At 48.8% G+C, this 12,203-nt stretch overlaps 1 protein-coding gene across 6 annotated transcripts in view; it reads left to right on the top strand.

The window, feature by feature from the left end:
* The window catches only part of TBC1D9B (TBC1 domain family member 9B), a 61,309-nt gene extending 49,231 nt beyond the window's left edge, over positions 1-12,078 (top strand). The window contains exons 20-23 of one of the 6 annotated variants that reach the window (XR_002827483.1): positions 1,349-1,408; positions 5,148-5,236; positions 5,959-6,130; positions 7,137-7,274. Coding sequence is in view for 4 of the 6 variants with exons in the window: in XM_023748427.1 (XP_023604195.1) it covers positions 1,349-1,408; positions 5,148-5,236; positions 5,927-5,984 (207 nt within the window). In the remaining 2 variants the exon portion in view is untranslated. Of the gene's footprint in view, positions 1-1,348; positions 1,409-5,147; positions 5,237-5,926; positions 6,131-7,094; positions 7,275-8,663; positions 8,938-11,905 lie in introns of those variants that run through there. The other 5 variants (XR_002827482.1, XM_014449740.2, XM_023748428.1 and 2 more) reach the window with 5 other exon arrangements.
* The last annotated feature ends 125 nt before the right edge of the window (positions 12,079-12,203 follow it).

The following is a 12,203-nucleotide window of genomic DNA, read 5'->3' as shown; positions in this document are numbered from 1 at the left end:
CACAATTGCCCCCGCCCAACATTTCCAGTAACCAATGAGCTTGTGCTCTTAATTCAGACACTTAAGTAGCACCTTGAAGAAAATGAGTTGCAGGCTGTTTTATGTACACTTTCTAGCTTGTATAACCACTATTTTGCGGGGTACTTCCCTCAAACCTTGGTGGTTTTTGTATTAGGATCATATTAATCATCAACTTGAATGAGCCGACCTAGACATGCTCATAATGCTGTTTCATTCTATTTCTTCAAGCAACTTTGTGCCCATTGATAACATTTTCTTTGTTACTATCATAAGTAGACTCTTTTTCTAACTAGATGTTTGCTTATATAAAGGCTGGATTAATTTTTAAAGATATATTAATTTGTACCCAGCCACTATATTAAATTGTCTTACTGGTTTTGATAGTTTTTCATTTGATTCTCTTGGGCTTTTAGGTTAAAAAACAACAACTGATTATATCATCTATAAATAATGATAGTTTTCTCCTTCCCGATTTTCATACCTTTTATTGCCTTCTCTTTTAAAATTCCACTGATTGAACATCCAGGGAAACTTGGTAAACAATAGTGGGGATCCCTGGCTTGTTCTAGACTTTTGCGGGGATGGCGGTAGTTATTGTACAGTTTCAGAGCTGGTATAAGGTATTTTTCATGTTAAGAGAAACCATCTAGTCAGGTTTATCAAGAATCAAAATTAAGCCCTGGCCGGTTTGGCTCAGTGGATAGAGCATCGGCCTGTGGACTGAAGGGTACCAGGTTCCATTCCAATAAAGGGCATGTTCCTCAGTTGCTGGTTGGATCCCCAGCCCTGGTCGGGCTGTGTGGAAGCCAGCCAGTTGGTGTGTCTCACATGAGGTTCTCTCTTCTCTCCTCCTCCCTTCACTCTCTAATATAGTGAGAAAAATATCTTCAGGTGGGGTAAACAAAACAAAGGATCAAAATTAGGGCCCCGGCCTGCGATCGTGTGGTTGAAAGCCCTCCCGATAGCCAAGATTTCGGGAAATGCATAAATAAGTGGAACAACAAATTGATCTCTCTTTCTCTCTCTCTCTCAGATCAGTAAATAAACATTTTTTTAAAATCAAAATTAAATGTTATGGAATTGTTTTTGAGAGCCACACCTGGTAGAGATGTAAGTTGATGTTGTTTGACATGGATAGCTGGTTTTCCCGGCACCACTTACTAAATAGTCTATTCTTTCCTCGCCTCTATAATATTCTGAGTTTTCATATGTGTGTTGGTTTGTTTTTGATTTTTTCCCATTGATCTTTTAAAATTAGTTTTTTGATCCATTCCACCTGTTTTGAATAATTACCTAAGCTATATATGTTTCTGAAATTTCATTGTAGATGAAAAAGAGTCTCAAATGGACGTGCAAAGCTTGTGGAGAGAAGCAGTCATTTTTACGGGTGAGTCCCAAGAAGCAGGGCATCTACCCAGGCTAGGGACAGGCGGGTCCTCGTTCAGTACAGATAGAGCCCCGCTCCCTGGGTTCCTGTTCCTTCAGGAGCTGGAATGAATGGAGCAGCGACTTGAACGGTACCTTCAATTGTTTACTCATCGGCGAGTATTTATTGAATACCTTTGAGTGCCAGCCACAGGAAGGGCAGTGACAGCTGAGAATGTGGCCGTTCTTGCCCTCGCAGATCTGCTCATGTGAAAGGAAAGATAAATTATTAAACACGCAGGCAAACCCTGCACGTGCATGTAATTCAAAACTAGACGGGGCACAATGAAGGGAGGGGCGGGGGCCTGCACGAAGGTAACAGGCGTAGGCCCCCCCCGACAGTGGGCAGACGGGTTGGTGGTTTCAGGGTGGGAGAATGGGAGCCGGTGGGCCCAAGAAGTGGAGGCCGTCGAGATGCCAGGCTAGCGAGGGTGTGCACTGAAGTGACCGAATTTTAAGTGCTTTTGCCTAGCCCACTTTTTCTTTTTTAAAATATATTTTTGTGGATTTCAGAGAGGAAGGTAGAGGAGAGAGAGAGAAAGAGAGAGAGAGATAGAAACATCAGTGATGAGAAAGAATCATTGATCGGCTGCCTCCTGCACGCTCCCCACAGGGGATCAAGCCCACAACCCGGGCATGTGCCCTGACCAGGAATCGGACAGTGACCTCCTAGTTCATAGGTCGACGCTCAACCACTGAGCCACGCCAGCCGGGCTAGCCCACTCTTTTCAAGTCCATATCTACTGACCCACCCAATCCCTGTGGCACCACTAACTGTCCCGCATTCGTTCTCACTAAGCCCCACTCGCCTACACCAGCCCCGGATGCCACTGCTCCAGCCTCATCTCATCACTCCTTCAGCCATGGGGACTTTTCTTTCTGACTTGGAAACAATCCATACCTGCTCCCCTCCCAGGCCCTTTGTGCTCCGTCTGGGGCTTCACCCAGCTATTCTCATTATCCTGATCAGAAATTACGTCAGAGGGTGTTTATGTGAGCATTGTCCGTCGCAGACCGTAAGTTCCATGCGAGCAGAGGCTTTGTGCGTTGACTGGTGTACTCTCAGCTCCCAGCACAGTGCCTGGCCCATGGTGAGTGCTCAGTAAGTATTTGGTGAGTGACTAAGTGACCAGTCTCACATCAGTGGGCATTTCCGTTGCTATTAGTTTTTATTGTTATGAACAGCTCTGCAGTGAAGCTTCTCACACATACCTCGCTCTCCACTCGATCAGTTATTTCCTTGGGGCACATTCTAGAAGTTAAATTCTGTTTCAGAGGGTATCTTCAACCAAGGTTTTTAGTTGGAGAAAAAGAGAGAAAGAAAGAGAGAGAGAGAAAGAGAGAAAGAGAAAGGAGAGAGAGAGAGAGAGAGAGAGAGAGAGAGAGAGAGAGAGAGAGAGAGAGAGAGAGAAAAGAAAAGAAAAAAGAAAAGAAAAGAAAAGAAAAGAAAAGAAAAGAAAAGAAAAGAAAAGAAAAGAAAAGAAAAGAAGAGAGAAGAGAAAAAAAAAACACTTGGAAGGCACTTCATCCTTGACCCTTTGAGGAACTGGTTCCAAGAATTGAAAAGCTGCTGACAACGCAGGCATCATCTTTCCTCCCTTCTCCCTGCCTCCTCTCCTTCCCTCCCTCCCTCTCCCCAGACAGTTCACAGTACACCCTCCGCTCCAGGCTCCAGCCGCTGGAATAGCTGAGTCCCAATTATCAACTCCTGGGAGAAGTGATCTGATTGGTGCTGTGGACTCAGATGTCCCCCTCTGGGCCAATCAGCTGGGGAAGGGTGTGGGTGGGGGGACGATAGGTCAGCAAGGGTAGCTGCTGAGCCCACTCTGAATGGGTCTCAGAAGACAGGCTGGCTTGGAGCTACAGAGACCCCCGCAGAGTGCCTGCTGCTTGTTGTCTGTGTCGGCTTGTGTTTCTGAGTTCTCCCTGAGGAGGCTTTGCAGTCCTCGCACCATCTCCATGCACATGTGGTGACATCTGACTTGTTGGCTAGACCACAGTAACAGACGCCAAAATTGTGGTTAAACGCAGTAGACGTTTCTCTTTCTCTTTGGAGGGGTTGAGTTCAGCAGGGCCACTGTCCTTGGCATTGCATTCAGGGACGCGGGCATCTGCTGTTTTGAGGTTCTGTGGTTCCCTGAGGCTTACTTCCTGCTGCCTGAGCCCCTGAAAGGGGCAGGAGCCTGGAGGAGCTACTACCTGCAGGCTTTCAGGGGCCGGCGTGGGAGGGCTCACGTCCCCAGGAAAGAACCTAGTGTCAGGGCCACGCCTGCCTGCAGGGAAGACTGGGACAGGGAGTTCAGTCTGTGCCAGATCAGAGGAAAATGCGTTTTAGTGTTCAGCCCGGGGTCTCTGCCATTCAGGAGAGCAAAGGCAGTCCTGGTTTTGCCAGATGTGGGTTACATCCTTTTTAAACTTTGCCATTCCCTCTCCAGTTCTCTCCTTTCGTTCCCACTTGAACTTGGGCCAAAAGGGATTTCACTGTGGACCAGTCCGTCACAGTCAGCAGTGATCTCCATGTTGCTAAGGACAGTGGGCGGTGCTCAGTCCTCACCTGGCTCGACTCGGTGGTGGCATCTGTCACAGCTTGTCACTTCCTCCTCCGGGAAACATCGTCTTCACTTGGGTTCTCGTCATCTTGCTCCTGGTTTCCTATTTTCCTGGCTGTTTCTTTCCATTCTCTGCTAGTTTTCCCGTCACCCCAGCTTCTGCACCTCACCACAGCCTGCTTTCCCCACAGTCATCCCCGTCTCTTTTTAAAATTTATTATTTATTATTTCTTTTTTTTAAGTTACAGTTGATATTTAATATCATGTTAATTTCAGGTGTATAACATAGTGATTAGACATACCTTACAAGTTGATCCTCCCTAATAAGTCTAGTGCCCACCTGGCATCATACAGGTTATTACAATATTATTGACTGGACTGTACTCTACATCCCTGTGACTGGTTTGTAACTACCAATTTGTACTTAATCCCTTCACCTTTTTCACCCCTCCCTCAAAACCCCCTCCCATCTGGCAACCATCGGTTTGTTCTCTGTATCTATGAGTTTGTTTCTGTTTTGTTTGTTCATTTATTTTGTTTTCTTCGATTTGACATAAAAGTGAACTCACATATATTTGTCTTTCTCTGTCTGACCTGACCCATTTCACTGAGCATAACACCCTCTAGGTCCATCCATGTCTTTGCACATAAAAGGTGTTCAGTAAACATGTATTGAACAAGTGAGTGGCTGCTAAATGAAAAAGAAGTATCATTTTCATTGGTATGCCTTTGATTCTCAGTGAGGGGTATCATTTCACGTTTATTGGCAATTTGTGTAACTTCTCTTCTGAAGTTCTTATGTTCATTAACCGTTTTGTGTGGGGTTTGGGATTGAGTGCAGTTTGGCTGTGTAGAGCTTGGGGTACTAGTGGGCAGCCACATAGACTGAAACTGTTTGTTGCCTGAGACTGTGGGTTTGTAAACCACTCCAGGGCCCAGCTACAGTATTTTAAATGCACTGATGAGATGACAAGAAAGTAAATAACTATCGAAGGTCAAAAATGAAGCAAAAGTCAAATTCCAGAGTAAGCAGTCAGTTGCTGATTTCCGCACGGTGCTTCAGGCCTGTGGGGGTACAGCTTTCCCCCTAAGGTGCATCTCAGTCCTGTCAGAACTTTTTAAAATTAATATTTTTGTTTGTTTGTTCCTCAGGCTTATGGTGAGGGCTCTGGTGCTGACTGTAGACGTCACGTCCAAAAATTGAACCTGCTGCAGGGCCAGCTGTCGGAGGCGTCACCCAGGTAGGTCGCCTGAGGGCGTGTCTTCTCGCCCTGTTTCCCCTGGAGTGGCTTGCGGAGATCTGTGTGGAGAAACCCCTTAGCTTTCAGGTCTTCCGATGCCGCAGTTAGACTAACACCTGCACCATCTTCCCACTGAAAGTAATTCAGTTTGGAGACCAGGCGCTTTCAGAATGGCATGGCCTAACATGCTGGTGCGGGCTTAAATGCCAGCTGCCTTTTTTTCTTTAATCCTCACCCAAGGGTATGTTTTTATTGGTTTTAGAGCGAGAGGAAGGGAGAGAGAGAGAAACATTAATGTGAGAGAGAAACTGATTGGTTGCCTCACATACACACCCCGACTGGGATCGAACCTGCAACCTGGGTATGTGCCCTGACTACGAATCGAACCCACAACCTTTTGGTGTATGGAATGACACTCCAACCAACTGAGCCACCTGGTAGGGCCCAGTTATAATATTTTAAATGCACTGATGAGATGACAAGAAAGTAAATAACTATCAGAGGTCAAAAATGAACCCAAAGCCGAGTTCCAGAGAATAAGCCCCTGGCTGCGAGGCGATGGGAGTCCGCTGCCTGGACCGCCCATGAGAGGCTGGGCCGTCCGGGGGACAGACAGCCTGCGGCTCACTCTGTGGGGGGTCCGTAGGGCACCAGCACATAAAGCTGCGTCCCCCAAACCTGCACCCTCAGCACCCAAATGACCAGAAACGCGCCCCTTGCAGCGGAAGCCCGCCCGTGTTGGCCTTGACCCCGGCTGAAGAAGGGACGTGTTGCTCCAGGATTTTATAAGCTCGCGGAAGCTGCCACGTGTCTTTTCAGCCTTTTCTGCACCTTTTCCACGTGTGAAAAGCTTCAAGCTGAGATTTTATTTTCAAACTGTCGCAGGAAGCAGAGGTAAATTCAGCTCCCCTCTGGAGCCACACATTTCAACCCAGGCCTGAGAGAATCCCCACAGATAGCGTTCCAAGGAGTATGTACTCACAGTCATTAAACTCAAGGAAGCATGTCCTATGAGCAAAAAAAAGCAGAGCAACAGACAGACTTCAGAATTCATGATATTGTAAGTTTACTATATTTCATGAAATAAAAGAGAAGGCTGGTAGTAGGAGCAAGAGCCTTTAAGAATAATCGAGTTGTTTTGAAAAGAGAACCAAAAATAGTTTGTAAAAATGGAAAGTACAGTCATTGAAACTAAAATTGTAGTCAAAAGGTTAAATAGATTAAGTGCAGCTGAAGACAGAATCGGTGAAATGGAAGATAAACCGGAAGAAATTCTTTACAAAGAGAAAAAGGTGAAAAATATGAGTTGAGAGGCACAGAAGACACAGAGAAGAGTTATTGCAAGAATAAAAAAATTGGGCAAAGGCAATATTTGCAGAGAAAAGAACCAAGCATTTTCTAGAGTCAAAGGTATTCATTCTTAGATCCAGGAAACACAATAAATCCCAAACTGGACAAAGACATGGTGGATGTAGGAAATGCTAATGGACCTATACAACAGCTACTAGAGCTAAGAAGTTAATTTAGCAAAATCACCAGGACACAGCATCAACATACAAGATTTAATTTTATATAAATGCAGTAAACCATTGGAAAATTATTGTTAAAATCAAATATCATTTATAATAGCATCAACATGAAATACTTAGGAATAGATAATAAAAAATGTAAGATTTGTTCAGTAAAAACTATAAAACATTGCTAAGAGAAATTAAAGAGGACCTAAATTAATGAAAGACATAACATGTTCATGGATTGGAAAATTCAATATCATTAAGATGACAGTTCATCCTAAATTGATCTTAGAGTCAACCTAATCCCAATAAAAATTCCAGCAGCCTTTTTTTTTTTTTTGTAGAAATTGACAAACTGATCCTAAAATGTATATATATCTGCAAAGGACCTAGAATTGCTGGAACAGATTTGATAAGAAGAAAGTTGAAATACTTCTGCAACCTGATTTCAAGATTTACTATAACAGGAATCAAGATATTGGTGAAGGGCTAGACATACAGATACATCAGAAGGTGAATGAATGAACAGATTGTAGTGTATTCATACAACAGAATACTGCTCGGCAACAACAACATAGCAAATCCCAAAACCACTGGTAAGTGAAAGGAGCCAGACACAAAGGACCACGTACTGTAGGGTCAGCCATTTTCTGAGGAGGGGATTGCCTGCAGAGTCAGCAGGGAACTTTTTTGGGTGATGAAAATGTTCTTCTTATTTATTTTTTAATATATTTTTATTGATTTCAGAGAGGAAAGGAGAGGGAGAGAGAGAGAGAAACATCAATGATGAGAGAGAACCATCGATTGGCTGCCACCTGCACACCCCACAATGGGAATCGAGCCTGCAACCTGGGCATGTGCCCTTGACTGGAATTGAACACGGGATCCTTCAGTCCACAGGCCGACTCTCTAGCCACTGAGCCAAACCAGCTAGGGTGGGTGATGAAATTTTTCTATGCCTTGTTAATTATATCTTAATAAAAAAAATTTTCAATACCTTGATTGGGGTGATAGTTTCAAAGGTATAATTTCTCAAAACTTAGTAACTGTACACAGAAATGGGTACATTTTAGTGCATATTAATTATACCTTAACTAGAAGCCTAGCACGCGAAATCGTGCGGCCCCGCCCACCCATGCAGGTCTTTGGTCAATACAACATTAGGGCCACAGGCCTTTTATAATATAGATAAGGTAATTTTAAAAGTTAAGAAAAAAATCTGTCCTGAGACACAAGATCACCTGTAAGGAACACGGGACACCCAAGTTCTCAGTGGTAACATTGGGAGCAAGAGACAGGCTAACTCTTCAGACTGCTGGGTGCTGGCCTTAGTTGATGAAGTTGCGTTCCAGAATCAGAGAGGTGAGCAGAGTTCTGGCTGACGGCTGGCAGGAACTGCTCGAGGGAAGGCTGGTGTAGCGGTCACGTGCACGACCATGCCTCATCTCATTTCATAATCGCCCTGAGGGCCATTGGCTTCTTTTTACAGATGAACAGTCTGAAGTAGAGGTGCCCACACTTGGTAGAGTTTGGGGTTCTCGAAGTTCACTGGAGAGTTCCGATTCAGTCGTGCCACAGCCCTGGCTGACCTGGGTGGATGTGGCGCCGGCTCTCCCTCCTGCCCTTGCACAATAGATACCCCTGGATGTCAGCCCCCCTCCGGGCTCGGAGAAGAACGGCTCCTCGCTCTCCTCTGTGTGAAAGAGCCTGTGCCCCTGGGACACTTCGAGCTCAGTGCCTTCTCTTTGTAGTGGTTGAGACACGCACAGCGGTAAAGACCCGCGTGCCCGTGTGATGGGCACGTCTCCATTGCTGGGGAGGGACCCTGTGCCACAGGGGTCCTGAGGGTATTGGTCTCCGTGTCCCAGGCCCCAGGCAGGGCATGTGCATACATGTCTCATTTATCTTCACAGTCACCCGAGCAGTATTACCCACTTCGGATGAGCAAACAGTAATGAACCCAAAGCCGCACCATCATAATGACAGCCAGTCATTGGCAAAGCCAGGACGCGAACTGTGGTCTCTGGGTTAGGCGTCTGCCCCCTCTCTGTCACTTTTCCTGTTGATGGAAGGCCCGACCAGCCTAAATCCGAGGAAGAAATGGTCCTTTTACCAGGCCTTGTGAACTGCTAGGCTAGGAGATTCCTGAGTCACATCAGAACAGCGGAGCTAAGATGCTAACGTTCCCTCGGAGTCTGGTTGATACTCATTGTCCAGTCCTTGCAGCTTCCTGTCCTCCAGCTTCCTGGTCCTTTTACAAGGATGTCTGTGCAATCTTCCCCTAAGGTCTCGGGAAGAACCTGTAAATGCTGACAAGGAAAATGCAGGTCCTGGGCAGGCTGAGCATGTGGGTCCGCAGGTAAGCCAGCAGCACCTGGGGGTTCCACTTCTCTGTTTGCTCTGTAAATGCCTGTTGGTGCAACTGAATGGCAGGCACTTGGCTTAAAGCTACAGGGAACACAAAAAGGGATAGACCTGCCCCTTTGTAAGGGAGACACCGCTCTGTATACAAATAATTACAGCTCTCTCCTCTGTCTGCTTGGAGAACTGCTCTGAACTAAGCTTGTACTTCACCCCCTGCGCTTCTCGCCCGTCCCTCGCGCTCAGGGCACCCCAGGGAGGGAAAGGACGCTGTGCTAAAGAGCCCGAGCTTCCGAGTTCCCCCTCTCCAGCCTGAGCCTGGCCGTGGGGCTCACACCCAGTTCTGTCCGGTGCCTGTGAAGTAGGTGCTCCAAGGGGGTGAGCTTGAGTGATGGGTAGGGTGACGCCATGATCTAGCCGAGGTGCTGTGGTAGGCGGAGTGCGTGTCCTGCCACGGTGCCTCTTCGGGGGCGGGGGCTAGTGAGGTAGATTTCAGGTCAAAATAAGGACTTTGTAGCAACAACAAGCCAGGAGCGGAGAGAAACGCTGCCTGGGCTGTGCCGGGGGGTCTTACTGGCCGTGGGGCGGAGCTCAGCAGGCCCGAGGAAGCGATGGCGGGTGACAGGTTCCTACCTGCGCGGGCATCAGGCCAGGCGACACGGTGATAGGAAGGATTCTTTTTTTAAAGCATAATGTGTGTGTGTTTAAATATTTTTATTGATTTTTAAAGAAAGAGAGAGAGAAACATCAATGGGCTGCCTCCTGCACACCCCCTTGGGGATGGAGCCTGCAACCCTCAAATGTGCCCTGACTGGGAATCATGACCTCCTGGTTCATAAGTTGACATTGAACCACTGAGCCACACCGGCCCAGCAGGACTGGATTCTTTGTTTTGTTTTGTTTTGTTAATCCTCACCCAAGGATATTTCTCCAATGATTTTTAGAGAGAGTGGAAGAGAGAGGGAAAGACAGAGAAACATCGATGTGAGAGAAACACATTGATTGGTTGCCTCCTGCACATGCCCTGACCAGAGTGCAGGCCGGGGAGGAGCCTTGACCGGAGTCGAACCCAGGACCCTTCAATCCGCAGGCCGATGCTCTATCCACTGAGCGACACCGGCCAGGCAGGACTGGATTCTTGATGGCACTTTCCCTGCCAGATGAAGCCAGAGCACTGTGTCCTCCATGCAGCCCCGATGGCCAGGTCGAGGGGACTCCGAGGTCACCTTAGACCCCCGAAGGCAGTGATGGGGGACATTTCTCTCTGGCCCCAGTGACTGTTTTAATCGTCTTGCTTTGTCGACAACGGGAGTGAGACTGACTGTCTCTGTCTGAAGCACCGCCTCCCTCTGGCCTGTGCCGCTTCCCTGTCGTGCTCATCCTCAGTGTGACCTCCTGGTCAAGGCATTTTTTTAAATGTATTTTTATTGATTTCAGAGAGGAAGAGAGAGGAATAGAGAGATAGAAACATCAACCATGAGAATCATTGATTGGCTGCCTCCTGCACGCCCCCTACTGGGGACCGAGCCCGCAACCTGGGCACGTGCCCTTGACCAGAATTGAACCCAGGACCCTTCAGTCCGCAGGCCAACGCTCTGTCCACTGAGCCAAACCAGCCAGGGCGTCAAGGGCATTTTGATGCCTGAGAGGCAGCCGAGGTTGACCAGCAGAGGACCGTTCTCGGTTGTGTGTGGAGTGCCTTCAGCAGACTGTCCAGCACGCCCTACCCTGGGCCTGAGGGACTGTTCCACCCTCCCCTTCTTGCACTGGGGCACCCTCGCTCCCAGGATCTGCTCTCGTTCCTGATGCTCCAAACCCAGCAGACCCCTGCACTCAGGGCCCCAGAACGCAGGTTTACTTTACGCTGTCCTGAGAGCCACGGGGGCCCAGGCACAGAAACTGCTGGGCGCCTGGCGTGGCCGTCCCAGCAGGGGCCAAGGCTGGCCTGGCCACACCAGGTGGTGGCGTAGGGCACCGGCTCAAAGCCTAGAGGCGCTGGCTGTGTGACCCACTTAAGGATGTGGCCCTGAATCTCCAAATTACAGACTGCTGTTCATGAGTTACTAATGTGGCCGTCCCTGGGCTAATCATGCTAACAGAGTGTTTATTGCTCACCACGAGCCTGTTTAAACGTGAGGAGCTGGGCTAGTGAAGGCTCAGTGAGTGACAGCAAGTCGGGCAGAGCGGGCAGTGCAGCAGGCCCACGCCTCCTCCCTACCACCTGGGGGGGGGGTGGCCGGGACGTGCTGTCATTGTGTGGTGGAACCCACTTTTCATGCGTCTGGTCCCTGAGGGAGGGAAGGCCAGGCCCCAGCACCACCATCTCCCCCAGGAATGCGCCTCTGAGCAGCCACTTCCACAGCTCAGACCCCTCAGCCCGGTTCTGGGTCCTGGGCCTTCCCGCCTGCCTGGCCAGGAACAAGCAGGATAGAGTCTGTGTTGCTTTGCACATGGCTCCCTGGTCTCTCCCCACCTCTCAGGCACCCCCTTTCCTGACCCTAAGGTCCCCATGAGACGAGTGCCTGATTGCCTGTCTTCCTTTTTGGGAAGCCTGGTCATGGATTTGGCAGAGGACTTGGGGTGAGGTAACCAGCATTCACTCTGTGCTAATAACCCTCACAATCAAAGGCTGTCCCTAGGCTGCAGCCTGGTAACCAGCTAGCAGACAGCACAGAGCAGAAAGGCCAGAATCCAGGCACAGGGACCTTGCTCTCCTGCCCCCTGGTCCTGCCGGACCACTGGCCCTCGCTCTGAAGGCGGACACGGCCCTCTCCTGCTTTTGTCTCCATTGCAGGACCACGCTGGCCCAGCAGGGGTGAGAGAAGGAAGCAGGCGTGAGGACTGGGACGCCGGCCAGCTCTCTGGCCCTTGGGGGGAACCACTATGTCCTGCCCAGCAGGTCAGGGCCACGTCTAAGTGGGAACGATTTCTTTTGCCACTTGGAAGCTCACATGTGGACACAGGGCCCCCGACACCCCTGCAGAGGGACCCCAGGCCAGCGGGGGCAGCACAGGCTGAGCAGGGGTCCCCCAGGGCTCAAACTGCAAAAGACGGGGCTCAGGACACCCAGTCCGCTCCTGCTTCCTGGGGCC

This window comes from Myotis lucifugus, unplaced genomic scaffold, assembly GCF_000147115.1.
Source record: "Myotis lucifugus unplaced genomic scaffold, Myoluc2.0 scaffold_1388, whole genome shotgun sequence".
Taxonomy (NCBI): Eukaryota; Metazoa; Chordata; class Mammalia; order Chiroptera; family Vespertilionidae; genus Myotis; species Myotis lucifugus.
This window is presented reverse-complemented; position numbering and strand designations above follow the sequence as displayed.